The sequence below is a fragment of the Aquarana catesbeiana genome, linkage group LG02, assembly GCF_042186555.1.
Source record: "Aquarana catesbeiana isolate 2022-GZ linkage group LG02, ASM4218655v1, whole genome shotgun sequence".
In the NCBI taxonomy this organism is placed as follows: domain Eukaryota; kingdom Metazoa; phylum Chordata; class Amphibia; order Anura; family Ranidae; genus Aquarana; species Aquarana catesbeiana.
The window spans coordinates 556,241,123-556,267,546 of NC_133325.1; the positions used below are offsets into that span (position 1 = coordinate 556,241,123).

A 26,424-nucleotide genomic window follows, 5' to 3' on the forward strand; every position below is an offset into this window, starting at 1 on the left:
TGACCACACCAAGATCGGTGTGATAAAATGCTTTCCCAATTTCCCAATGGCGCTGTTTACATCCGGCGAAATCTAAGTCATGAAATGCTCATAGCTTCCAGTTTCTTAGGCCATAGAGATGTTTGGAGCCTCTATGGTCAGCTGGCTGAATCACCGGCTGCATTATCAGGTTCCCTGTTGAGACAGGAGAGCCAGAGAAAAATACGGAAGACGGTTGGGAGGGGGGGCATTCCCTCCCACTGCTTGTAAAAGCAGTCTAGAGGCTAATTAGCCGCTAGGATTGCTTTTACATGAAAGCCGACCGCTGGCTGAAAAGAATGATACCAAGATGATACCTAAACCTGCAGGCATCATTCTGGTATAACCACTCAAAGTCGTGAATGGCGTACCTGAAGACAAAAAAATGGTTAACAATAAAACACAGTAAACGGTAAAGTATAAAAAATTGCATACCTGAAAAGCAAACATGATAAAACATAATAACAATAAAACATTGCAGAATAGAATACAGTAAAAAAAGAGCAGAACAATAGAAAGAGAATAGAGAGAGAGAGAACAATAAAACGACAACTATTTTTTTTTATTATATATATATATATATATATATATATATATATATATATATATATATATATATATATATATATATATATATATTTTTACACTTTTTTTTTGTAACTAACTTTTATAACTGTAACCGGTTCCAGGTTCGGGTCTCTCAAAATGCGATGGCATCTTGGGAGACCCTGTGAAAGTGTGCCTAGTTTGTGCAATGCTGTACCCTACGCTAATACTCAACTAATGAATGGTAGCGTTGAAAACATTCACCAATGCAAAGACCAGGATTGTCAGGACAGGAGGGACAATAATAGCGGGTGTCACGCCTATATCCGCGCTTGCTGCAGACACGACATTTTTTTGGGGGGGGGTTCGTTGGGTAGGGGTACCCAGGAGGACATAAAGAAAATGCCTCTCATGCAGCCGACTGTATTTGGTTGGGGGTGTGAATGGGGGAAGTACGGGCGCTGCAGAAGTGGTGGGTTCCCAATTATTAGGATTGGCGAATGCAGCAGGAAGGGCATTATGGGCACAACGGGCCTGTGTTTGTCTTCTTGGTGACAGCGGGACACTACTTGTGCTTGCCACCTCACCAGCTTGAACTGCACTTATGGGACTTGCCACGTCACCAAGTGTTACTGCAGTGCTGGTTTGACTACGACCGGGGTGTACTAGGCCGCTGGTGCTTACCAGTTCACCAAAACGCTACCAAAAAAACTGTTAGCGATCGCAGGGATCAGGCCTGACTCTGCGAACGCTGCAGTTATGTGTTTAGTGTTTTGTAAGTGACAGTGATCGATCGATACTGCACTTGGGTGGGCTGGGCCGGGCCGGGCGGAGGGGCAAAACGCAGGTGCTAGCAGGTATCTGGGCTGATCCCGCTAACACTGCGTTTTTGGGAACCCTAAACTGCTGGGGATGCTAGTATAGATCTGATTGGATCAGATATTGATCCGATCAGATACTATACCACTAAGGTAGGTGTACGGTGCGTGTGTGGGTGTTAGCGGTACTGGCGCTAACCTGGGGCTGGTGCTTGCCAGTTCACCAAACGCTACCAGAAAAACTGTTAGCGATCGCAGGGATCAGGCCTGACTCTGCGAACGCTGCAGTTATGCGTTTAATGTTTTGTAAGTGACAGTGATCGATCGATACTGCACTTGGGTGGGCTGGACTGGGCGGAGGGGCAAAACGCAGGTGCTAGCAGGTATCTGGGCTGATCCCCCTAACACTGCGTTTTTGGGAACCCTAAACTGCTGGGGACGCTAGTATAGATCTGATCGGATCAGATATTGATCCGTTCAGATACTATACCACTAAGGGAGGCGTATGCTGCGTGCATGGGTGTTAGCGGTACTGGCGCTAATCTGACCCTGCCTGGGGCGACGCATATCACCGCCGGGCGATCAGGGGGTTAAACCTTTATTTGGTAATAAACGGCAGGTTCCCTGACACTATAAGAAATAAACGAACTAACCAGCGTCACCCGTAACAGTTATACGGTGATCAGTGGTGAAAGGGTTAACTAGGGGGCAATCAAGGGGTTAAAACCTTTATTAGGTAGTATATGGGGGTCCCTGACGCTATAAAACGCTGACGGTGAACCTAAATATTTACCTCCCTAACTAGCGTCACCAGTGACACTAATACAGCAATCAGAAAAATGATCGCTTAGCGACACTGGTGACGGGGGGTGATCAAGGGGTTAATACTTTATTAGGGGGGGGTTAGGGGGTACCCTAGACCTAAAGGGGGCTAACCCTAACTGCCCTACCACACTAACTGTCACAAACTGACACCATGCATTAATTAGAAAAAAAAAAAAAAACTGCTTGGTGTCAGTGTGACGGGGGGGGGGGGGGGTGATTGGGGGGGATCGGGGGTGTAATGTGTGCTTGGCATGTTCTACTGTGATGTGTGTGTGTTGTGCACTCACATTACAGTCTTCTCTCCTCGGCGCTGGAACGGAAAATGCCGAGCTGAGGAGAGATGACATCATTTCCTCTGCCTCTGTGTACAATACAGAGGCAGGGAAATGATCCCATTGGCTGGGAGCGATCGCGAGGGGGGGGCCACGAATGGATGGCCTCCCCCTCACCTCCGATCGCCGGGGAAGATTTGCCGACCGCCGCAGGCACCGGGGGGGTCCAATAGGGCCCCCCCCCACCCGCGGGCAGGTAAGGACGTACCTGTAAGTCCTTTTGCCTGCCCGTGCCATTCTGCCGACGTACATCGTCGTGCGGCGGTCCGCAACTGGTTAACTGACAATTGCGTGGCCGTGCGATGTTACACCAAAACAAATTTTGGTGTCCCTTTTTTCCCACAAATAGAGCTTTCTTTTGACGGTATTTGATCACCTCCTGTGGTTTTTATTTTTTGCGCTATAAACAAAAAAAGAGCGACAATTTTGAAAAAAAACAATATTTTTTACTTTTTGCTATAATAAATATGCCCAAAAAATTTAAAAAAACATTTTTTTCCTCAGTTTGTCCGATATGTATTCTTCTACATATTTGTGGTAAAAAAAAAAAAAAAATCACAATAAGCGTATATTGATTGGTTTGGGCAAAAGTTATAGCGTCTACAAAATAGGGGATAGATTTGTCATTTTTATTATTAATTTTTTTTATTAGTAATGGCGGCGATCTGCAGTTTCTATTCTGACTGCGACATTATGGCGGACACTTTTGACACTATTTTGGGACCATTGTCATTTATACAGCGATTAGTGCTATAAAAATGTACTGATTACTGTGTAAATGACACTGGCAGGGAAGGGGTTAAACGCTAGGGGGCGATCAAGGGGTTAAGTGTGTCCTAGGGAGTGATTCTAACTGTGGGGGGATGGGCTACCACTGACATGTCACCGGGAGCAGTGATTGCTGTCGGGGAGCAGTAGATCCCTGTCATGTCACTAGGCAGAACAGGGAAATGCCTTGTTTACATAGGCATCTCCCCGTTCTGCCGCTCCGTGACATGATCACGGGACTCCGGCGGACATCGAGTCCGCCGGCCCAGCAGGCATGGTCACGCTGTGCGCGGCGGGCGCGCATGTCGCCGGCAGGGAGCATGCATGCCCACTAGCCCCGCAAATTAAAGAGTACATACAGGTAAGCCCATTTGCCCACCGCTGCCTTTGCACCGTCGTATATCGGCAAGTGGTTAAATGATCCCAACATTTATGATTTCTGTACAATACAGCCTGCAATATCCATCTCCAATCAGCCGTACCCCGTGGTACCAGTTCTCCAAATGCAGGAGATGATGGCAAAATATATACTGGCTGTACACTCCATAAATCCTAGTATTTCTTTAAGCACGTCTGTCACAAAATACACCACATCATTTTTCCCTTTTATGCGTGGTGGGCAAGATTTCTGCTGTGTATTTACGCCCATTCGGCCCTTCAGACACAAGAGGGATAATCTCTGCAACCGCCAACACCCCTTGGCTTATAGGTTGTTCAGCAGAGGCCTCTCCTGGCACAGCAGCCATAGTGTCCACTACACCTTTAGCCACAGAACTTTCTTCCAGCATTGCTATTAGTCTCTTGGCCAAATCATCCCAATAAGTTTTGCTCTGTTGCACTACTTCTGCCCAATGAGACCTAGACAGACCAAGAGGCTCAACAGCATCTGAAACACTGCTCTGGTCAGTAATACACTTCTCAACAACATTATCATGAACATTAGCAGTGTTGTCAGAAATGCATTTCTCATTATCATTCCTGACTTCCACAGTTGCTAGGGGAAATGGCACACTTCCCTTAGTGGTTCAACTGTCTTAGCTGACTGCAATGCCACACTTTCACCACTGTGCACTGACAATGCTTCATTAGCTCTATATGACCCTGCTGTTTCAGCAGGTCGCATTAACCCCTTATTTAACACAGTATTTTTACTCTAATCATTAAGCAACAGGTTATCAGCTTTAGATTTAACACTTGCCTAACCACTGAACAGGGCACTGCAGCAAGGCAAGTCCTTTTTAGCACAAACAGGGATCTCCCATTTGGGGTCACTTCCATAGTCTTTCTCACCCAGTCTGCAGACTTAACATCACAGCTGTTGCTATGGGCAACCGCTCTCCTCTTGAACTTCCGGTCAGCCAGTTTCTCTCTCCTGCTGTATTTCCCAATGCGGTCACAGTATGAAATGAAAGACTCTCGGGCTTCCCAGCCTGCTTTGTGGGAATAGTGAGCTACCTCTTCATAGCAGCCCCACCACCCAGACGATACTTCACTGGTTGCTATGGGAGACCGCACTCTCCCTGCAGAACTTCTCCAGCACTCTCCAACCGGCTATAATGGTTCCTCTTGAGCCCACCAGGCAAGACTCTAATCAGGATCATTCCACCATAGGTCTCACGATTGACCTTGGCTTTGTTGCTATGGGCAACAACATTAATTTTTGTAGTAAAAGAAACCGTTCCTTCAGATTTTTTTTTTTTTTGGCATACAGTCTCCTTAAGGCTGAGACACAGCACACATCACTCTGATTCACACAGCAACACACAGTCTCTTGACACTCACGATTTCCAGCATGCAAAGATTTGGACTAGCGCCATCAGCGCCCAATGCCAATTTCTCCACCAATTGTCAGGGGTTCACTCCAACTGTAGAGCTTTAAGGACACCGCCACTCCCTTTTCCTTTAAGGGCTGGTTTTGCCCATTTTTATTCAAAAGAAACAAAAAAGTTCAAACAAACCATAATCTTCCCTCGCAGGTGGTTGCACCATCACTGTATAAACACAAACTTCAGCCACCTGGCTTACTCACCCACTGTCAGCTTTGCACTGTTTGGTCGCGGGCCATGTCTGCCTGCTAAAGACGTACACACACAGGCTGCCACCTGCAGCCTTAGACTCCGAGACCTCCTGTCTCTTTCTCCTGGAGCCGTCTCCTACTGGGACCCTCCCGACTTCCTAGGCCAGACTTCCTGTCTCCAAGTCTGAGCCCTGTGTTCTCTTCCTGGGAGGATTATGAAGCCAGCCCACAGGTGTGCAATTAGCATGCCTGCCAAAATCAGGCATACAATTCTCATATGCACCTGTGACACGGGGTCGCATCTCCACAAGGTCTATATTATGCTCCATTTGGTACTTCATGCTAGTCTCACTCAAGATCCTTGGGAGAATCTCCGGCATAAACCCATCCCACATCCAGATAAATTTCAACAGGGTACGCATTCCTAGCGGCCAGGCAGACCTTGCCTAGGGCTGTGAGATGGCTGTCAATACCCTTTGCTGAAGTTAAACAACGTCTTCTTGGGACCATGATACATGAGAGACTAACTTCTATCCTCACCAATACCCATGCTTAGTACCTTAGGATTTGGGGCCCATGGCTGTACCATGTCGATCACCTGAGCATTGATGCTCCCTTCTCTCCCTATAACCACTTGCTATGGCTGGACAGGCGGCTGCCATCAATGGTCTTTCCTCTTACCCCTACCCTGAATTGTCCACCTCTTTCTTTCTCTTCTTTTTTTCTTTTTCTCTTTCAGCTAAACAAACCAATATTTTGTTCACACAACTTAACCTATTGAATACTCAGGTTGCCAAGTATCACCAATTGGACGGAGGACTCCTCATGGGCTTATCAATTCTGTGTCTTTATACCCAAAAGTGTAGTATGTGTCCTTTCCTGCAATGTTTACACAACGTTTGTACCCACCTCCTCTTTATTTTTTTGACTGTGCAGAGCTTTGCTTCTTTTGGTGTTATACGCTCTGATGTTCTTAGCCTGCATTGTATTCCATTTTGTATTTATGAAAAATCTATAAAACTTTTTGTAAAATAAAAATTTATACTCTCTCACAGCCGACCAAAAACAACTTTGTAAGCAACATAAAGGGTCAGCTTTCTAAATTGCCAGTATATTTTAAAATGCAACCATAATAAATATTGGTCCTGAGAATTTGGAGGGCAAAACAAGAAAACAACTGCAAATTAAAAATGTTTACCCTTGTTTCCACTTTTTCTTTCAGCCTGAGAAACTGGGTGATATCTGCATTTCCCTACGATATGTTCCAACAGCTGGGAAACTGACAGTCTGCATCTTGGAAGCCAAGAATCTCAAGAAGATGGATGTGGGTGGCCTGTCAGGTAAGCATTAGCTCAGAGTTTTCAATCTGATTCAAATCAGTAACTTTGTAGCAGCTACAGATCTCTTGGACTGCTTTCTGTAGAGTTTTGTTGCTTCTTTTAACTGGCTACAGTACTTCTCTATATAGCTACACATGGATTGCATGCAGCTGACAGAGATCCTTCACTGATTGCAATTCAGATTTCTTAGGTCCTTTCACATCTGTCCATTTTTTGATTCATCCATTGACAGATGAAAAATGGACAGCAATGCATTCCTATTGGTAAGTGGATGCAAATTGATGATTATCAGTTTACATCTGCATCCACTCAGGTTTGTTGTTTTAAACGGAACAAGTTTTATTCCGTTTAAAAAAGAAAGTAAACGGAAATTTTTTAATTTATTTTTTCATCCATTTTTGCGTTGGTTGTTAGGAGCCAGCAGCCGCCAGCGTCCTAATAACCAGTGACTCATCCCTGCTGTTAGCATAGCAGGGGGGTTCCATCCCTGCTGACAGCATAATATAAACAAAAGACAGAGAATGAAAGAGAAAAAAAAACGGAGGTCCCCGACCGCCCCCAACTCCCCTTTCCTGACTTGCCAGGCTGCATTCCCAGGTAAGGGTGTGGTATGGATTTTGGTGGGGACCTCATGCCAATTTTATTTTTGCCATACGTCCCCCCCAACCCCCCCCCCCCCCCCCCAAAATCCATACCAGACCCAAAGGCCTGTTGGGACAGGACTACATATTTCTTTTTTAGCATTTTTTAATGTTGTTTTTTTTGTTTACACTCTGCTGTTTGATGTGGATCCCCCACTGACAGCGGGGATGAGTCATGGTTTTTAAGGATGCCAGGCGGATGTAAAAAAACGGATGAAAAATGATGTAAACTGAACCAATTTTTTTCTTTGAAAATCATGACTGAACGGATGACACTCATGTGAAAGGGGCCTTAATTCAACATCACAGGACACAGGAGAATTATTTCTTAGACTATTGAATTATATCCCACCTCAAGGTGATTGGACACTGACAAATAGCCAAGCAATAAGCCCTCCCAGCATTGCCTCAGTTTTTATTGCTAGAATCTGTAGGTGATGGACCTGTCTTTCTCTGCTGAGAGAGGTATTTTGCTTTGATGAATGGAATTTTACTTGAATCCAGCACAGAAGAGCTCCTAGTGTAGTATTAAAATGCAACCATTTATTGAGAAAATGTGTGAAAATGCACTCTCAAAAGGGATGAAGGGGTGGGCGAGTATAGCAGTACAAAGACTGCTGGTGAGTCCAATCTGAGGCTCAGAAGTGTTGGAGAAAGCCAGGCAAGGCCAGACAAATGAGATGCTGCAGCTCTGGAAAGGGACCGCTTTGTCCGGGCATGCACTCCATACCGGTATCTACATCTCCTTGACGTATGACGTCACCTGGGGGGTTTGTTTGAACTGACAGCAGCTGGCTTCTATTCTGCTTCTCTCCTGCATGCCCCGACACAGCGGTGCCTTTCCAGGGTTGCAGCGTCTATTCCTTTCAGCTCGTCTGGGCTTTCCCCAGCACTTCTGAGCCTCAGAGTGGACTTAAGCTGGATACACACTATACAACTTTTGTTGTTTGATTTCCTTTACATTTACCAAAACCATGTAGTGCAAGGGCCTGCCTGATTGCATACAAATTGAAACTGTTAAGGTTTGACCTCCTATTATGTTTTTGGTAAATTTAAAGGAAAAAAATCTAAAGAAAATTGTATAGTGTGTATCCAGCTTTAGGTTTATCGGCGGCCTGTGTTTTGCCACACGTGCCCACCATCTCATCCCTTTTGTGCAATTTCACACATTTCCTTAAGGCCCCTTTCACATGAGGCGGACTCCGTTTCTACGGAGCCCGCCTCGGTCCGCCAGCTCAGTGGGAGATCTGTCCTTTGATCTCTGCTGAGCCGGCGGATGACAGGTCCCTCTCTGCTCACTGAGCGGGGAGGGGCTTGTCAGGTGCCGCTGCCGCCTATGGAGGGATCGGACGAAAACGGACAGCGTGTCCGTTTTCGTCAGATCTCCCCCGATCTGATCCGCCAGCGACGGACCTGGACGTAGTGCCATCCGTCTGCTCTTCAGCGGATCGGACCGGGTCGGATGTCAGCGGACATGTCTCCGCTGACATCCGACGCTCCATAGACTAACATGGAGCGCCCGTTCAGGTCCGCCGTCAAAACTGACAGGCGGACCTGAACGGTCCGATCGTGTGAAAGGGGCCTTAGTGTTCATGCAACAGTACCTGATGGGAAAACTATTTCCACAAAAAGTGAAACTGTCCCTGCTAATGGACCCTGTGGTGTCTTACTTAAATGAGACCTTTTACAGTACCAGTGCACAATATGCAGGTTTTCAAGGACCCTAAAGACAAACATTTTTATGCAGAAACAAACTTTTTTAACATTACCTATTTAAAACCCTCATGCTGCTAGCATTAGTAAGTAGACAGGATGGTATATCATATTTACTTGTACAGTTGCTTCCTGTTTCCTGGACTAGGCCAAAGTTATGTCATTTTTTTTTTTTGTTCTTTCATGTGGAGAAAGGGCTTTCTCAGCTAAACACACCCTCCTGACTGCATGCTTGTGTTAAAGCGGAGTTCCACGCAAAAGTGGAACTTCCGCTCATTTTTCTCCTCTCCCCCTCCGGTGCCACAATTGGCACCTTTCGGGGGAGGGGGGACAGGATACCGGTCTTAGACAGGAATCCTGTTCCCACTTCCGGAAGTCCGGGCCGCGGCCACGTGACATCACCGCGGGGCTCCCTCATCCTCCCTCCTCCTCTCCCTGTCGCTGGGCCAGTAGGAGAGAGAGACCGGGGTCTCACTGAGAGCCCTGGGCCCCGTTCTAACGTTCGGGACCCAGGACATCAGATTCCGGGTCACCTGATCGTTGTGATAGCCTCTGATTGGCTATCACAGTGATCAGTCACTGTGAAGCCACCCCTGTGTTTACTGTCTCTGTGAGTGGATGAGAGAGATACATTGTATCTTTCTCTGTCCTTGCAGAGAAAGGGGGAAAAAGTGTGTATAGAAAAAAAATAAAACAAAAATAATTAAAAAAAAAAAAAAACATAAAATGTTTTAAAAATACCTAGATGAAGGTTTGATCTAGGTTAGTGCCAGGGTTAGTGTGTGGTTCAAAGGTCAGGTTCTGTATTTTTTTGGACAGCATTTTTATTATTTTTATTGTTTAATTGTTTTTTTTTTATTTGTATTATTAGTATCAGTGTCAGTTAGTGTCAGTGTGTTTTAGGTAGGATAAAAAAACAAAAAAAACAAAATGCGCACTATTGTTTCTGGGGTATACTACAGGTACAAACCACAACTAACATACACATATGAGGTATCACTGCAATTGTCATGTGCAGGAGAACTTATTTTGGTTTGTGCTTTGGTGGTAGGTTATGGTAGTAACAAGAAATATACAGCTAAATTTAAAAATAAAAATTATTTTCTTTGATAATAAAATAAAAAAAATCAGGAGATATTCCTTACCAAATGAAAGCCCAATTTGTCTGGAAGTGTGGTATAATCCACCTGGATGCACAAAGTAATTGAGAGGATATGTACAGTTTTACTAACACATGGTAAAATTGGGCTTGAGCATTAATATTTATTTTACCCTTAAGCACAAAGGGGTTAAACATCAATTTAACAGTGTTTTCAGTTTGTGGTACTCAGTCTCAGACACAGTTTAGTTTCACTTTAAGTAACTTTTGAAAGTGTCCTCATTTGCTGGTATGGGCAAAGCGTATGGCAGCAGAAGCTGGAGCCTTTTACATAGTTATATAGTTCGTCAGGTTGAAAAAAGACACATGTCCATCTAGTGCAACCAAAAAAAATAAAAATACAATCCCATATTCACAATCCTTCACCCACAGTTGATCCAGAGGAAGGCAAAAAACCCCAGCAAAGCATGCTCCAATTTGCAGCAGCAGGGGAAAAAAATTCCTTCCTGATCCCCCGAGAGGCAAATGGATTTTCCCTGAATCTACTTTACCTATAAATGTTAGTACCCTATTATATTATGTACATTTAGGAATCCAAGAAAAAGAATCCAGGCCTTTTTTAAGGCAATCTACTGAGCTTGCCAGAACCACCCCTGAAGGGAGTTTGTTCCACATTTTCACAGCTCTTACTGTCAAGAAACCTTCCGTATGTGGAGATTACATCTTTTTTCCTCTAGATGTAAAGAGTGCCCCCTTGTCCTCTGTGATGACCTTTTAAAGTGAATAACTGAACACCAAGTTCACTTTATGGACCACTTATGTATTTGTACATGTTGATCATATCCCCCCTTAATCTCCTCTTCTCAAGAGGGAATAGATTCAGTTCCTCTAATCTTTCCTGATAACTGAGCTCCTCCATGCCTCTTATCAGTTTGGTTGCCCTCCTCTGCACTTTCTCCAGTTCCCCAATATCCTTTTTGAGAACTGGCACCCAAAACCAAACTGCTTATTCCAGATGAGGTCTTACTAATGATTTGTACAGGGACAAAATTATATCTCTCTCTCTGGAGTCCATACCTCTCTTAATACAAGAAAAGACTTTGCTCGCTCTGGAACTGCAGCTTGGCATTGCATGCCATTATTGAGCTTATGATTTACCAAAACCCCCAGATCCTTCTCCACCATTGATTCCCCCAGTTGTACTCCCCCAGTATGTATGATGCATGCATATTCTTAGCCCCCAAGTGCATAACTTTAAATTTATCAAAATTAAACCTCATTTGCCACTTAGTTGCCCAATTAGACAGTGCATTGAGGTTGGCTTGTAAATTGGAAACATCCTGTAAGGACTTTATTCCACTGCATAGCTTAGTGGCATCTGCCAAGACAGAAATGTTACTTTTAATCCCAAACCCTATATCATTTATAAAGATAATAAAAAGTAAGGGTCCTAGCACTGAACATTGGGGTTCACCACTAATAACCTTAGACCATTCAGAGTAAGAATCATTAACAACTACTCTCTGAATTCTGTCTTTAGCCAGTTTTCTATCCATTTACAAATTGATCTTTTAGTCTGGTTCGTCAGCCAAGAAGCACCTGGAGCTCTTCGCTGAAGTATTGACTTCTGCATAGATGAACTGGGAGAGTCTCTCCAGCAAGTCTTCATCTGGAACCAAGAAGGGTTCCCTTTTGTTCTTTTCTGAATTCTGGGGCCTATAGGCATTCTTTTAGCTTCCCTGTTCTCTCATATTTTCCTCTAAAAATTGGAGTATCCGCCTCTGCCATATTTCCTACAGTTACCTCCTTGCTCTTGGAATTAAGATTTTATTTGTGTTTTCTTGATGTCAGCATACCTTGCATTTTCTGTATCTCGCATTATACTACCATGCTTCTTTGGATTGTCTTTATTTTATCTGAGATATTGCACCTATTCTGTATTGTACTGCTCTGCTGGATGCTTTATTCCTTTTATATAAATAAAGACTTTGAAAAAAAAAAGCAGAACCAGAAAGGTTTCCCTATAATAATTCCAACCTGTTCAAGGTGCCCAAGCCAAATGTCAATGTTGTGAACCATTCTGCACCTATAGTGCTTGATCAAGTTTCTTATATGTTTATAAACTCTATATGGAATCTGTACAGTCAGCGGTTGCTTTCCTCCATCTTGGAGATTTCTAGGCCTGGCGTTCAAGCTCCTTGGCCTAGCCATGGCATCGCAGGTTTTCACAAATGTGCTGGCCCCCAGTTTTGTCTCTTTTATGAGCCAGGGGGGTCCCCATTTTGGGGTTTCTGGATGATCTCCTGCAGCAGCAATTAAGAGATGGCCTGAGGACCGATATGCAGCAGATGGTGCAGGTTGTCTTTGGAGCCATCAGATTGACTGGTGTATGTAGGCATTGCCCTGGACACTGCCCTGGCTGAATTTCTTCCCTGTAAAAAGCTTCAGTCCCTTTGCTCCAAGGTGCTAGTGCTGAGTTCCCTGGAACTCCATTTGCTTCTGCATTAGGGTGCTGCTGTTGATATTTGCCTCCTTCAAGGGAGACCCATATGCTCAGATTTATTCAAACTGTTGCAAATCACCATCCTGACAGTTTGGGGCAAAAGATTCTGCCCTTGGATCGTCCCCTGTCTCGGAATACCAAAACCAGGTTTTTCTTGGAATGGTGGCTGTCCAGCCTGGAGCTAAAGTTGGGGTAATTCTTCCTCCCTGTGGTCTTGAAATTTCTGACAATAGACATCAGTCTGTCAGGCTGGGGAGAAATATTGGACTCCCTGTGGGTCCAGGGGTAGTGGTAGTCAAGGGAAGCCCAGATGCCTATAAATGTCCTGGAGCTCAGGGCGATTCAGCTCCAGGGACTGCCAGTTGAGGTACAGTCTGGCATCAAACTGTCGGGAATGTTGCAAAAGTCAGGCCGCAAGCAAAGATCTCTTCTAACTTGGATGGAGCGGTTTCCGTTCTGACTGCAGTACACATCCCCAGCATTGATAATTGTCCAGGAGATTTCCTAAGCCTCCAATGGCTAGATCCCAGGGAGTGGTCTCTCCTGCTGGACGTGTTTTACCACCTTTGTCTTTGGTGGGGGACACCAGGCATATCTCTAATGGCATCCAGGCAGAACCACAAAATGGACAGGTTCATAGCCGAGTCCACGGATCTTTGGGCCTTTGGAGTAGATTAATCAAATACCTAAAATTGTGCAGTTCTAAACAGTGCAAAATAAATGAACTAATCCTGTGAAAAACACATCTCATGTACACTGGTTAGCTGCGTTTTACCACATTTGCATCTAGAAGGGTCTGCAGAGCAGAGAATGACATTTTGCGACCCAACTTTGGGGCCCCATATCTTGGGGCCCCTTGGTGATAGGACCCCAAATTTGGTGTGCTAGCACAGTGGAACTAGCACTACAACATATCCAAAATTTTCCGACCTGACTTTGGGGCCCCATATCTTGGGGCCGCTTGGTGCTAGGAACTCCAAATTTGGTTATGTTATAGTGTTAGTTCCACTGTGTTAGCACACCAAATTTAGATTCGGGTTGCAAAATGTCAAGCACTTTTCTGCAGCAGAGAATGACATTTTGTGACCCAATTTTGGGGCCCCATATCTCAAGGTCACTTGATGCTAGGAACCCCAAATCTAGATATGTTTATAGTGTTAGTCCCACTGTGTTAGCACACCAAATTGGGGGTTCCTAGCACCAAGTGGCCCCGAGATATTGGGCCCCAAAGTCGGGTCGCAAAATGTCAAGCACTTTTCTGCAGCAGAGAATGACATTTTGTGATCCGACTTTGGGGCCCCGTATTTTAGGGCCACTTAGTGCTAGGAACCCCAAATTTGGATATGTTGTAGTGCTAGTTCCACTGTGTTTGCACACCAAATTCAGGTCATAAAATGTTCCTTTAAAAAAACTTCTAAACGCAAACGTGGCTAAATGCGGTACCGGCGTTTGGTGTCTGAAACGTGGAAAACGTTTGCGTCTGAACCCATTTTTTTGCTTCTGGAAAAACAAGGTTAAACGCAACTGCCTAAAAACGCCAAAAAATGAGACTGTGTACATGGACACATAGGATAACATTGTATGGGTTCAGGGGCAGTTGAAAAAAGTGTCCAACTGCCTCTGAACATGCGTTTAACAGTGTCTCGTGTGCATGAGGCCTAAGAGTTTTTATCATTTTGTTTTGCCCAAAGCTCCTAAACTCAACTCCATAAAAGCCTATGTGTCCATGCACACTTTTATGCCCTGTACACACGGTTGGACTTTGTTCGGACATTCCGACAACAAAATCCTAGGATTTTTTCCGACGGATGTTGGCTCAAACTTGTCTTGCATACACACGGTCACACAAAGTTGTCGGAAAATCCAATCGTTCTAAACGCGGTGATGTAAAACACGTACGTCGGGACTATAAACGGGGCAGTGGCCAATAGCTTTCATCTCTTTATTTATTCTGAGCATGCGTGGCACTTTGTCCGTCGGATTTGTGTACACACGATCGGAATTTCCGACAACGGATTTTGTTGTCGGAAAATTTTATATCCTGCTCTCAAACTTTGTGTGTATGGAAAATGTGTGATGGAGCCTACATACGGTCGGAATTTCCGACAACAAGGTCCTATCACACATTTTCAGTCGGAAAATCCGACCGTGTGTACGGGGCATTAGGCTTTTAGCAGAGTTTAGGAGCTGCCGCGTTTTATGAGGTTAAACCTCCCTCTACTGAACCTTGCTGGCTCCATAATTCTCATTTTGCTGAAGGCTAGCAAACCCTCTTCTTGAAGGGTTTACCACCATGTGTGGAAAGCATACTTTGCTGGGTGCAAAAAGGAAAAGCTTAATTCCAGGAAATAGTCTCTGGCACAAGTGTTTTAGGCCTCTTTTACACAGGCGGCTGTACTGCTGCTGTTAATAGCATGTTTTGTTATTTTGAAATTCCAAGACTTCAGGCACAGTGATCACTTGCAGTTGTACATTCCGATTAGCAGCGATTATGTGCGTTTACATGCGGCCGCATTTAGCTGCAGTGGAAAATTCTTGCCATTTCTGATGTGCTTCCTGTTTTTCTTTCCTTGTTGCCGCTGCTATCCACAGGTGAAATATTACACTGCGATTACCTGCAGTTATGTACAAATTACTGAGATAAATCAGTTCTGGAAGCAGTCAAATTAATTTTTTCTAACTGCACAAAACCCCATGTAATGAAACCATCCCCAAATGCAGTGTGAATGGGGCTATAGGAAAGCATTGTTTGAGTTTAGGTGCGGTAGATAACTTCATCTATCCACAGCTAAAAGCTGAATTCTATCTGCCCGTGTGAAAGGTGCCTTATGCTTCCTTCAGTCAGGACTAGAAAAGCCCTGAGGACTATAAAAGGTCAGTTTTCTGCCTTGGCGGTGCTCTTTCAGAGATCAAGATCTTTCCACTGCTTGCTCAGAGCCTTTGTACAAGGGGTGACTCACATTGTTCCAACAGTACTCTCCACGCTAACTCTGTGGGGCCTCAGTCCAGTGTTTTTAGTCCTTCAGAGAGCACTGTTTAAATCCATTTGGGATATTTCTCTCCCTTTCCTATCACACAAGGTTGCATTTCTCATAGCTATTGCTTCTATAAATAGGATATCTAAGCTTGCTGCTTTTTAAAGCGCCTTTTCTTGTGCTTCACAAGGACAAGGTTGTGTTGAGACCACATAATTTCTTCCTGCCTAAAGGTGGTCTCTGTGTTTCATTTCAAATTCAGACGTAGTTTTTGCCTTCCTTTTTCTAACTTTAAAATATTCTAAGGAGATTGCTCTCCACTGCTTGGATGTAGTTAGGGCTGTTTGAGTCTACTCCACAGTCACAGCCTCAATTCATCAATCTGATAACCCTGTTCATGCTATCCAAAGGCTCCGGTAAAGGACTGGCTGTCTCCCAATCCACAGTTGCTAAGTGGAAACTCATTGCTCAGATATATGATCTGCAAGGTTGCTTCCATTTCCTTTGAAATCCAACTGTGCTGGCTTTTCAACATCAGACCTTGGTTTTCCAAGCTAGCAAAGTAGCCACCTCTGTTGATACTTTTGTAAAGTTTTGCCAGGCGGATGTTCAAGCTTCAGCGGACAACTGCCTTGGTCAGAAAATCCACCACGAGGCCGGATGAGAGCCTTGTCAGTTCTTGTTTTGTTAAAGTGGTTAAGTCGCTTATATAAATCACTGGCATCCCCTCTGTTTTAGGCAGATATAAATCACAGTATGTCAATTGTTTAAAAATTATAATCCTAACTACCTTCTTGCACATCTCAGCAGTGTGGTCATGTGTCCTTTCTCAGCTCTCCTTCCCTGATCTTAAGAGAGCAGCAGGAGTGGCTAAGATTTCCCTCTGATGTCAGCTAGCAGAGGGAGGTCACATGACTGCACAGCGGCAATGTACAAGAAGGTATTTAGGATTATTATAATTTTTTTTTTTCCTGCCTAAAACAGAGGGGATGCCTGTAATTTTAATACATTACAGGAATAGTGGCAGGAGGGGAGGGGAGGGGCTGGGAGGAGTGCAGCTCTCACTACACACTACTGAGCTGACAGGAAGGGTGGGGGGGGAGGGAGAGACTGACCACACAGCGGGATGACGGCGGAACATAGGGGAATACAGGAACAGGCAGGATCAACCATGTATTTTACATCATACAATGGGACAAATTACACTGCATAAGCACTAGACTATAGATCATGTTTTAAAGGAACAATAATTTTGTTTTTTGATTTTTTTTGGGTGATTTCAACCACTTTAAGAGGATTGTTACTATTGGGCCTTTTAGCCATTGTTTGCTGTTGCTTGTCCCTCACTGGAATGGTTTTGGATGTCCCAGTGGTCTAAGAATTACCTCCCCTGGGTGCAATGATGTACAATTTTAGGAATACAGAATTTTTAATTTCTCTGTAAAATCCCTTTCTTGGAGTACATCATAGGATGCAGTTCCCTACCCTCTGGTTTCACTCTGATATTGATTGCTCACAAAACTGAGATATTGCTAGGAATGGGATGGATTATGCTGGGCGATTTTAAAGTGGTTGTAAAGTAAACAATCACCTTGTAAAACAACACTCAGTTTGAAATCGAAATCAAAGGCAAAACATTTGTGTGTGTGTGTGTGTATATGTATATGTATATGTATGTATATGTGTATATATATATATATATATATATATATATATATATATACACAATTTTCCCTTTTTTTTAAAAGTGATCTCCTTCCCTCTGTTCCCAGCTGCATAAGAGGGAGGGTGGGAGGGTTAAGCAGCAGCACATTGAGCTTCCCAGTTAAAAGCCGTGCAGGAGGGGCATGTCAAGACAAGTCTGATCATTGGAGGAAAGCACACTGAGTTCTCAGCATACTTAGAGAACTGACAACACTGTGTTCTCCTGCTTAGTGTGGTCAGTTTTTAATAGGAAAGCAAGAGGACTAGCAAGAACACCAGGGATTTCACACAAAGGAATCAATACAAAGAGAACAGGATACTTTCTTGCACAAGTACATAGGCAAATATCAGGAATAAAAAATGTTGGGGTAACCAACGCTTTAAGCTTTGCTGTTTGCCAGCGTCCAATCACCTGGAGGTGGAACATAACCCACTTATCTAATAATTGACTCTACAGCAGGTGGTCAGTGGGTGTCAGTGGGGGTGATTTACTAAGGGCAAATAGACTGTGCACTTTGCAACGTGCACAAGCTCTGCTGACTTCCATCATCCAATCATGTACAAGCAAAAATGCATTTTTTTTTAAATTTTCCTTGCACGTGATTGTATATTTTTTGCAAACTGAAGTTTTACCTCATTTACTAAGCTCTGGAGCAACTGCACTTTGCAAAGTGCACAGTCTATTTTCCTTTAGTAAATCTGAATAATACAGAATAATTCTGTAGTGGTTATGTGAAATTAATCACAGTACATTGGAGCTCAGTTCTGCAAGCTTCTCCTAATCATTGAAATCAGTTCTGTACTGCAATGTGCATTTTCTCTCCCTTTTTTTTTAACTATTATTGTGAGTTTTTGTTTCTGCTCTTTAGAGGCTTTTAGTGGCTTCTAATTTCTGGTAGCTGAAGTTTTGTCCAGCAGCTGGCAGCCCTCAACACTTACTGGCTTCCTTTGGATTAGAAAATACTTAATGTGAGGCCTACAAGGGGGGGGAAGCATCTGCCATCAGTTTTTCCTGAGACGGAAAAATCTGAGGATTTGAACACTATTGGTACTGTAGCGGTTTTTGCTTTTGTGTTTGTATGCCCATATACTAAAGTAACATGAAAGCAATTCATGTGGTAGACTTCAGTAAGGGACATATTTTTCGTATGAAGATTTAGGCCTCAGGCACACTGGATGTTATAATAACATTATAAAAACGCCAGTAGCTTTGTGTTTATTGGCGTTTTTAAGCATTTTTTAACGTTAGAGTGTTTTTAGAGCTGAAAACTGCCTCTCAGAACCTACTAGTTGTGGGGTTTTTTTACAGCCAAAAAATTACCCAGCCATAAACAGTTGATAACAGCCACATAGGATAACATGCTGGAGAGTTTATTGACTGTAGAAAAAAAACATCTGAAGCCAAAAAAAAAGCGTCCAGTGTGCATGAGGCCTTAGCAACGAATGTTTGTTTATGTTGTGCCCCTGTCCTGTGCTTTCTATAAATCAGCCTTGCTATGGCCAATCGTTTTTGTATACAGTATTATTTTTGTTCATTTTTACTTTCTTATTTTTAGATCCCTATGTAAAGATTCATTTGATGCAGAATGGAAAACGTCTCAAAAAGAAGAAAACAACAGTGAAGAAAAAGACATTAAATCCATATTTCAATGAGTCTTTCAGTTTTGAAATTCCTTTTGAGCAGATACAGGTATTGTGTCCAGGCTCTGCAAATCATGAATCACCATTTAGAGTAATGCGTTCTCTGCCTGATGATGTAAAACCTTTTAGGTGCAGCCCCCCCAAAAGCTTACCTGAGCCGATCTTGGTCCAGCGCTGTGCACGATGTGTTTGATGTCAATTAAATCCAATGACAAGGGAGGTGTCAATAGATGTACACAGTGCAGCCCAGGCTCAAACCCGCACGAGTTCCCCCCTCCCCCCACCTGCAAGTGGCTTGCTGGTGGGGTACTCGATGGGGTAGGGGCCAGGAGCACCAGTGTTGGACCCAAGAAGAGGAGGATCAGGGCTGCTTTGTGCAAAACCATTGCACAGAGAAGGTAAGTATGACATGTTTGTTATTTTACAAAAAAAATGAAACTTTTAATATCCTTTGAAAAATGCCAAGATCATAAATTGGATTAAATGGATAATTTCATTTTTAGTAAAATTGCTATTATACAGGACTTCCCTTTATATAGCAGCAACAGTTTGCAAAGCTCTTTACAAAATGGAGGGAGACAGTACAGTTACAATACAAGGAGGATCAGAAAGCCCTGCTCATTAGAGCTTACAGAACAATCTAAAAGTCTCTGTATTTTTGTATTCTATTCCCCTCTCCACCTTGATTACCCCAACTACATTTTCCACTTGATAAACTTTTAGAAGTCCGGTGTTAAACAAACATGTAGCTTTTTGGCATTTATTTTGTAACTCTTGGGGCACCTGCAGACAGTAGTCTGTTTTTTTTTTTTTTTTCTTTTTTTTTTTTTAACCTAGAAATATGCCATAAGTAATTTTTAAAGTCTAACTCCAGGTTTAATTTCACTTTAAATAAATAGTTTGAGCCCACTGTTAGCATTGTATAAACTCTATATAGCACCAGCTACATACAGTATTCAGCGCTATTTTCCAAGAGAGGTACGCGGAATTCCTATCCCATTCCCGGAGCAAAATTGAGTCAGGCTTAGCGTTGCTCAGCCATTCACAAGAAGCTTTGTATTAATGAATACCAGGCTTCCTCTGATTGGCTAAGGTGGAGAGGTGGGCAGATAACGTCACAAGCTCCACCTCAGCTAATGAGAGGAAGTCTTGTATTCATTATTAAAAGGTTTCTGTGAATGGCTAAGCAGCACAAAACTCAATTTTGTTCCAGAAAAGGGAATGGAAGTCCTCGTACCATTGTCCAAACACAGATCTGTATATTATGTGTAGCTGATGCTACATACAGTTTATACAGCATTGACTGAGGATGCATGTATTAGTAAAAAACCTGCAGTTTAACCCCTTTCCACCGAGCATACGCATATGCGTCCTCACTAAAGTGGGTCCTCTTCCCTGGGGCTGCCTATATCCACTACTGTGCGTGCTGTACATTGTGCTCCCAGCATAAAGACTGTGCTGTCACCGGCAGCTCCAGGTCTCGTGCGAACAATTGGGACCAAGGAGGACTGGTCCGCCATCGCATGAACAATGTGACAGCCTGTGATTGGCAATCCATGATCAGTCACTGTACAGCCCGCCCCTGTGTTGTTTCTCATTTTAAATAGAGAAAAAGATACTGTATCTTTTTCTTCTTGTTAGAGGATGAGCTTGTGAGCAGAAAAAAAAAAGTGTAAGTAAAATAAAGACAAAATAGCTAGATCAGGGTTTAGGTAAAGGCTGGGGTCACTGCAATCGCCAGGAAAAGGAGAATCTATTTCCGGTTGATATTTGGTGTTAGGTCATGGTAGTAGCAAAAAATATACAAATAAATTTAAAAAAATATTTTTTTTTATATTTTGGGATAGTTTTTCAGGGGATATCCATTACCATTTACCACCAAAAGAAAACCCTGAAAAAAAAACAAGGTATAATTCAACCGGATACACTAATTAGATGCAATGATTTATACAGTTTTACTAACCCAGGCCAGACTTGCAAAAACTGGGTTCAGGGATAAGACTTGCTTTACCATCCATCATAAAGGAGTTAAGGATGTTATAGGAAGTACAAACGTTGAAGCATTGATTTGCAAAGGGGTTGTAATCGCAGTGATCTCTAGCAGTCTCCAATAATGTGATCTCTAACAGTCTGCTATGTCTTCAGTCTATAGCTCTTTCTCAAAGCATGTCCTTATGCCACGTACACACAACCGGTTTTGCCGTCGGAATAAACTCCAAAGGTTTCTCAGACGGAATTCCGCTCAAGCGGTCTTGCATACACACGGTCACACCAAGGTCCGCAGTCCAGAACGAGGTGACGTACAACACGTACGACGGGACTAGAAAAAGGAAGTTCAATAGCCAGTAGCCAATAGCTTCCGTCTCGTAAAGCATACAGACGAGCAGTTTTCCCGATAGGAATTGGTTCCGTCGAAAATATTTAGAACATGTTCCATTTCTAGGTCGTCAGAATTTTCGGAAAAAAAAAGTCCGATGAGGCATACACACGATCGGAATAGACAGTGAAAAGCTTCTGTCTGACTTTTTCTGTCTGACATTCAGCTCGTGTGTACGCGGCTTTAGTCTCCAACTGTACTCTAGCATGTTTTGAAGTCTCTGACCATCTTCTGCAGTATGTCTGCAGTCTCTAACCATCTCTTGTAGCACGCCTGTAGTCTTTGACCATCTCTTGTTGCATGTCTGCATTCTCTTGAGTATGATTGGTAGCGTATTCAGTTTGACCATCTATTGCATGTATGGCCCTTCAGTGATGTTGGGGAAAACACTCAATGTCCCACATTTTAAGAAGGTTGAACATAACTAATTTATAATACCAATATTAGAATAACTTTTTTTTTGTCCAAAGATGGTAGTCTATTGATATATTTGTTTCTGTAATCTTATATATGCTTTTTCATTTATTCTTGGATGGCTGCTATTCTTAAAAGAGAAGTATGTTTTTTTTCTAGAATCATACTTGCCTAGGTAGATTCAGAATCGCTCAGATGCTGCATCTTTACCCTGGCGCCTCTTAACACTGAGAACCGAGCAATTGAACAAAGCCGATTGCTCCATGAGCAGAGAGCTGCTGACTGTCAGTAACCGGCTCTCTGCACTGCCCCCCATCACTGGAGCACTGGGTTATGGAGGGGGCGGGAGCAGCCAGCTCAGGCTCTCAGCTGCTCTTTGGAAGGCTGAGCTGGGTGCCTGTCCAGGGATCTGGGCAGATCCCAATTCAATGGTCGTGATGACGCCCAAGCCTCTGCTGACACTGTGATGTCAGTAGAGAGTGGACTTCAGCTCGCTCTCTGCTGAAAATGGGTCACAGGAGTGCGAAACAAACTGCACTGCTGTGATCCACAGGAGAAGTACAGCCAAATAAGCTTTGGCTGTACTTCTCTAAGTATCTATTTTTGTTCTTTGGTGTTGTTTTTTGTTTCCCCACATTTTACTTAGTATTTTTTTTCTTCTTTACAGGCATTAAAGAAAATATGTTCTGCAATAAAATACATTGCTTTCCTCCTTCTGAACATGCCAGTACTTAACTGATTTGCTTATCTTAACGCGGGAAGTAAAGGTTGATTGAAATCAGGACTCCTGAGAAAAGGGGGGGGATTGGGAAATTGGGACTTTAATTGAGGCTAGTATGGCTGGGTGTCATGCTTGTTACTGGTCTATCAAAAAAGTACAAAGTCATTAAATCAACTTGACAGCCAGAAAGCTAGCATTTTTAAAAGAATGGGACAGTAATGGCATGGTTTCATGAACAATGTGTTTTGTATAATTTTAATATGGCTTGCTCCCACTATGTTAAGGTTGAATACTTCCTTTTTTTTCTTCTTTTTTTTAGTAACACCTTAATTTTTTCTTTCTCACAGAAAGTACAAGTTGTAATCACAGTTCTGGACTATGACAAACTGGGTAAGAATGAGGCAATTGGGAAGATCTTTGTTGGATGCAGTGCATCAGGAACAGAGCTCCGACATTGGTCAGATATGTTGGCTAATCCTCGTCGTCCTATTGCTCAGTGGCATCCACTCAAACCAGAAGAAGAAGTGGACCTTGCTCTTGGATCAAAGAAGTAAATAACAAACACACATACAACACACATACTTCCCCTTAATATTTTTCCTCCTGCCCTCATACTCTGCTGTGCAGACTTAAATCTACAAGCACCTTCTGCTCACCCATCGGCAGCCCCAAATGCACAGCAGCCAGGACTTATGGAACACATTCAAGGGGTGGTATTACACTACAAGGCATTTTAAACATTCAGCCACCTAATTCAGAAGATTTCTCTCTTTTTTTTCAAGTGATAGGATCCTAAACCAATGATTTCTATCAATGAAGAATGACTTCTGAAGCTGGTGATTGCTAGCAAACAGACATCCACCTCTTTTGTGTGTTCTAGGCAGACTTTATATTATATGCATACATTGGTGGGTAAATAATATCTGTATAATATTCCAGTCTTCCAAAAATTGGTAGTAGACAGCCACTGGGTTATTGACAAAGTATGTTCTCTGACTTGGCTACAAGTCAGTATATCCATTTTAACTGAATAAAATTAGTTGTAGGGACCTTAGGTTTACACTTGTTATTGCAGTAGTATAGAAGATGTTGATTTCAAGATATTTTACTCTACAAATTCCAGTATATTCTGTAAAAGGTAAATATATTTCTTTACAAGGACTTTTAATGTGTTCGAGAAATTGACATACACATCATATTTTTTTTATTATTAGAGTAATTTAATTTTTAAATGTGCTTATCTTATGAACTTCTAGATTCCCCATTGCATAAATGATCTCCATGTCTGTAATATAATTCCTACTTTGTAGCATCAGTGGAAAGAGGTTGTATGAATAGCTTGTCTTTTACCAAGTCTTTAGAATCACATGTCTTCCATTTTTTCTAAAGTAGACATCTACTCTAGGACACATTGCCAAGGAAATGGAATACCTATGTGTGCATTTAGCACAAGCAATTTTATTTCATTTAGGTGAATATTTCTATTTCTTTTGGCACCAAATGCAGGTGTAAGTGTTAAAACAAAGAAATCATAGATGTATCTATGGATGCGTGAAGTAGTGAGATGCACAATTTTTGAAAAGCAGCATAAAGCTTCAGGGAAGCTTGTAGATCTTCTAAGACCAAAGTGATTACCTAAAATATTGAGGGAGGTTTTTTAATAGCATTTATGATTTTGATCATTTATAAAAGTTTTTTGCCAATTTGTGGCTATAACAAATTATGGGTGTTTGAAGTATGTATAAAATATAGGAGGGCATTTAATTTTTTCCTGCATGTCAGAATATACAGTTGGCAGCACCATAGAGAAAACAAGCACTTACTGAATAGCCATGTTTTAAGTGATGTTACTTCAAAATTTGAAAGGCGTTACATGTACATTGTAAGGATCATATTATGGTATCTGTATAATTTGAAATCTAGGGCTTAAACAATCATTAGAAAAAAATGTCCATAGATTGTAGCTATATGTTAAAGAATATTTATGCTTTGTTATTTCAGACGACCAGTGGCAGTAACTGTTTTGTTTAGCCAAAATTGACTCCAATATCTGTAAAAATACATGTTAAGGGCCCCTCATAGCAATCAGGTTCCTAAATAATGTACTTAAAACACAAACAAAAAACAAGACACTGGAAATAATTTATTTATTTCAGGTAACATTCCAGCCTTATTGCCTCCAGTTTTCAAATGTGAGTTTTTATGTAGTAGGGAGTACTGATTTCAAATGCAGCCTGACTTCTAAACTGTTAACATAGTTAACAATAATTGTATCTATCAGAAGAAAAATAAATCAGCCCTGTCATTATCAGTTATCTAAAGCAAATCTAGATTTAGTTTCTTTGTAGGTTGGTGGAAAGGGCACTGTAAATAAAAATACCCAATTTGTGAAAAATAATTTGCAAAAGATGTTAGATTAGTATTAATCTACATTAGGGTTCATTTAGATGTGAGGAAACTTTACAAGGAAGATGCAACATAAGTCGTTAAAATTTGAGAAAATATATTGTTTCTTGGTTCTTTAAGGTTTTTATGGGGAAAAGATTTTTGATAAGGCGAGTTAGCAAGGAATGTGTGTGTTGTACATCCGGATAATGTGAATGCCCAGTGGAAATATACTTTTTTAGTTTATATTGCTTAAAACCACTTTTTCTAAAGAAGAGTTACATTTAAAGCATTTCAACAAATTACAGGAAGTGTCTTGTGGGTTTATGTCCCCTCTTCCCAGCATTTGTGGGATGTCACTCACTTGCGTACTCTTCAAATCAGGGCTTTTTCTGTGCTTTGAGCATCTTTAATCTCTAGAGACGCTCTATAACTAGAGACTGCCATGAAATGAAAGTGTCTCTGTGATCAGATAACTTCAGAGTGGGAAAGCCAGACATAGGGAGGATGTTATAAGGAGAAGGGGAAAATGCAGATGGTTACAGCTTGATTCCATAGTCATTGGGGCCCGGTCATCACAGTTAGTGAATCGCAAATATTTAAAATACATATGCTCTTGCTATTTAGCAGATACTTTTTTTTTTTTTTTTTTTGAATCATAAGAAAAAAGTTTATATTACTAAAGTATACAAACATAAATGGAAGAACACATAATGTATAAAGAAGCTAGATGTGTGTGTATAAAAAAAAGGAATGGAATAAACCATGCTATACAGGGTAGTTCATAGACCAAGACAGATAATGGAGAGCAGCCATATTATGTTTAATGAAAAATTCCAGAAATCATGTTTACTTCATGCTCATTATGATCAGAGGCCTGTTTGTGTGCTCCGATTTGTGTGTGCCTGCTCAGGATGTATGTTAAATATTTTGTAAATAACATGCATGTTACACCGTGTACATACCAGCATGGGGGATAAGATGTATGCTTGTGAGCGTGAGTGAGACCAGTGGAATATTTTTTTTGGCCTCTTTACTGACATGGCAAATCTGTTGTGGCATTACATATTCACTAGTAAAGGTAATAGAACAGATGTTCACCTTTGTTTTGTGATGCTGCAAACTATACTAACTCCAGATCTGCTTTTCCAATGCTTTTTATTTTGCCATGATGTAAATGGGTTAAAAATAATAAGTACATTGGTTAAATAATAATAAATTAGGCTGCCAAATGCTGTTCCAGGCTTTACTGGCAGTTAATCTGAACATTTGGATATATCTTGGAGAGGGTGTTGTCCTACACTTTATATTTTTGAATGTACGCATGCTAAAGAGGAAACTAAGTATATAGATCAAATATATATAAATTAATAAATATAGGTACATATGGAAAGGGGCTGTGTGTTTACTGAACTTATTTTTTCATTTGTGTGTGTCCTGTTGATGTCCTATAACCTGCTAAATGTTGACGGATTTTTATCCATGCAATAGATTATGGCCTTTACCCTGGCATAGGGACAGACCATTCCTGCGTTTCGTGCTGTCTGTATTATAAATCTTTGCCATGCTGAGATATAAAAGCCATAA

General features: G+C 42.1%; 1 protein-coding gene across 2 annotated transcripts in view; it reads left to right on the forward strand.

Moving 5' to 3' along the window:
• The window catches only part of LOC141128607 (synaptotagmin-2-like), a 160,457-nt gene extending 134,968 nt beyond the window's left edge, over positions 1–25,489 (forward strand). For both annotated transcript variants that reach the window (XM_073615993.1, XM_073615995.1), the window contains exons 7-9: positions 6,547–6,664; positions 18,856–18,989; positions 22,800–25,489. In XM_073615993.1, the coding sequence (XP_073472094.1) occupies positions 6,547–6,664; positions 18,856–18,989; positions 22,800–23,006 (459 nt within the window). In that variant the 3' untranslated portion in view covers positions 23,007–25,489. The remainder of the gene's footprint in view (positions 1–6,546; positions 6,665–18,855; positions 18,990–22,799) is intronic.
• Positions 25,490–26,424: the final 935 nt, after the last annotated feature.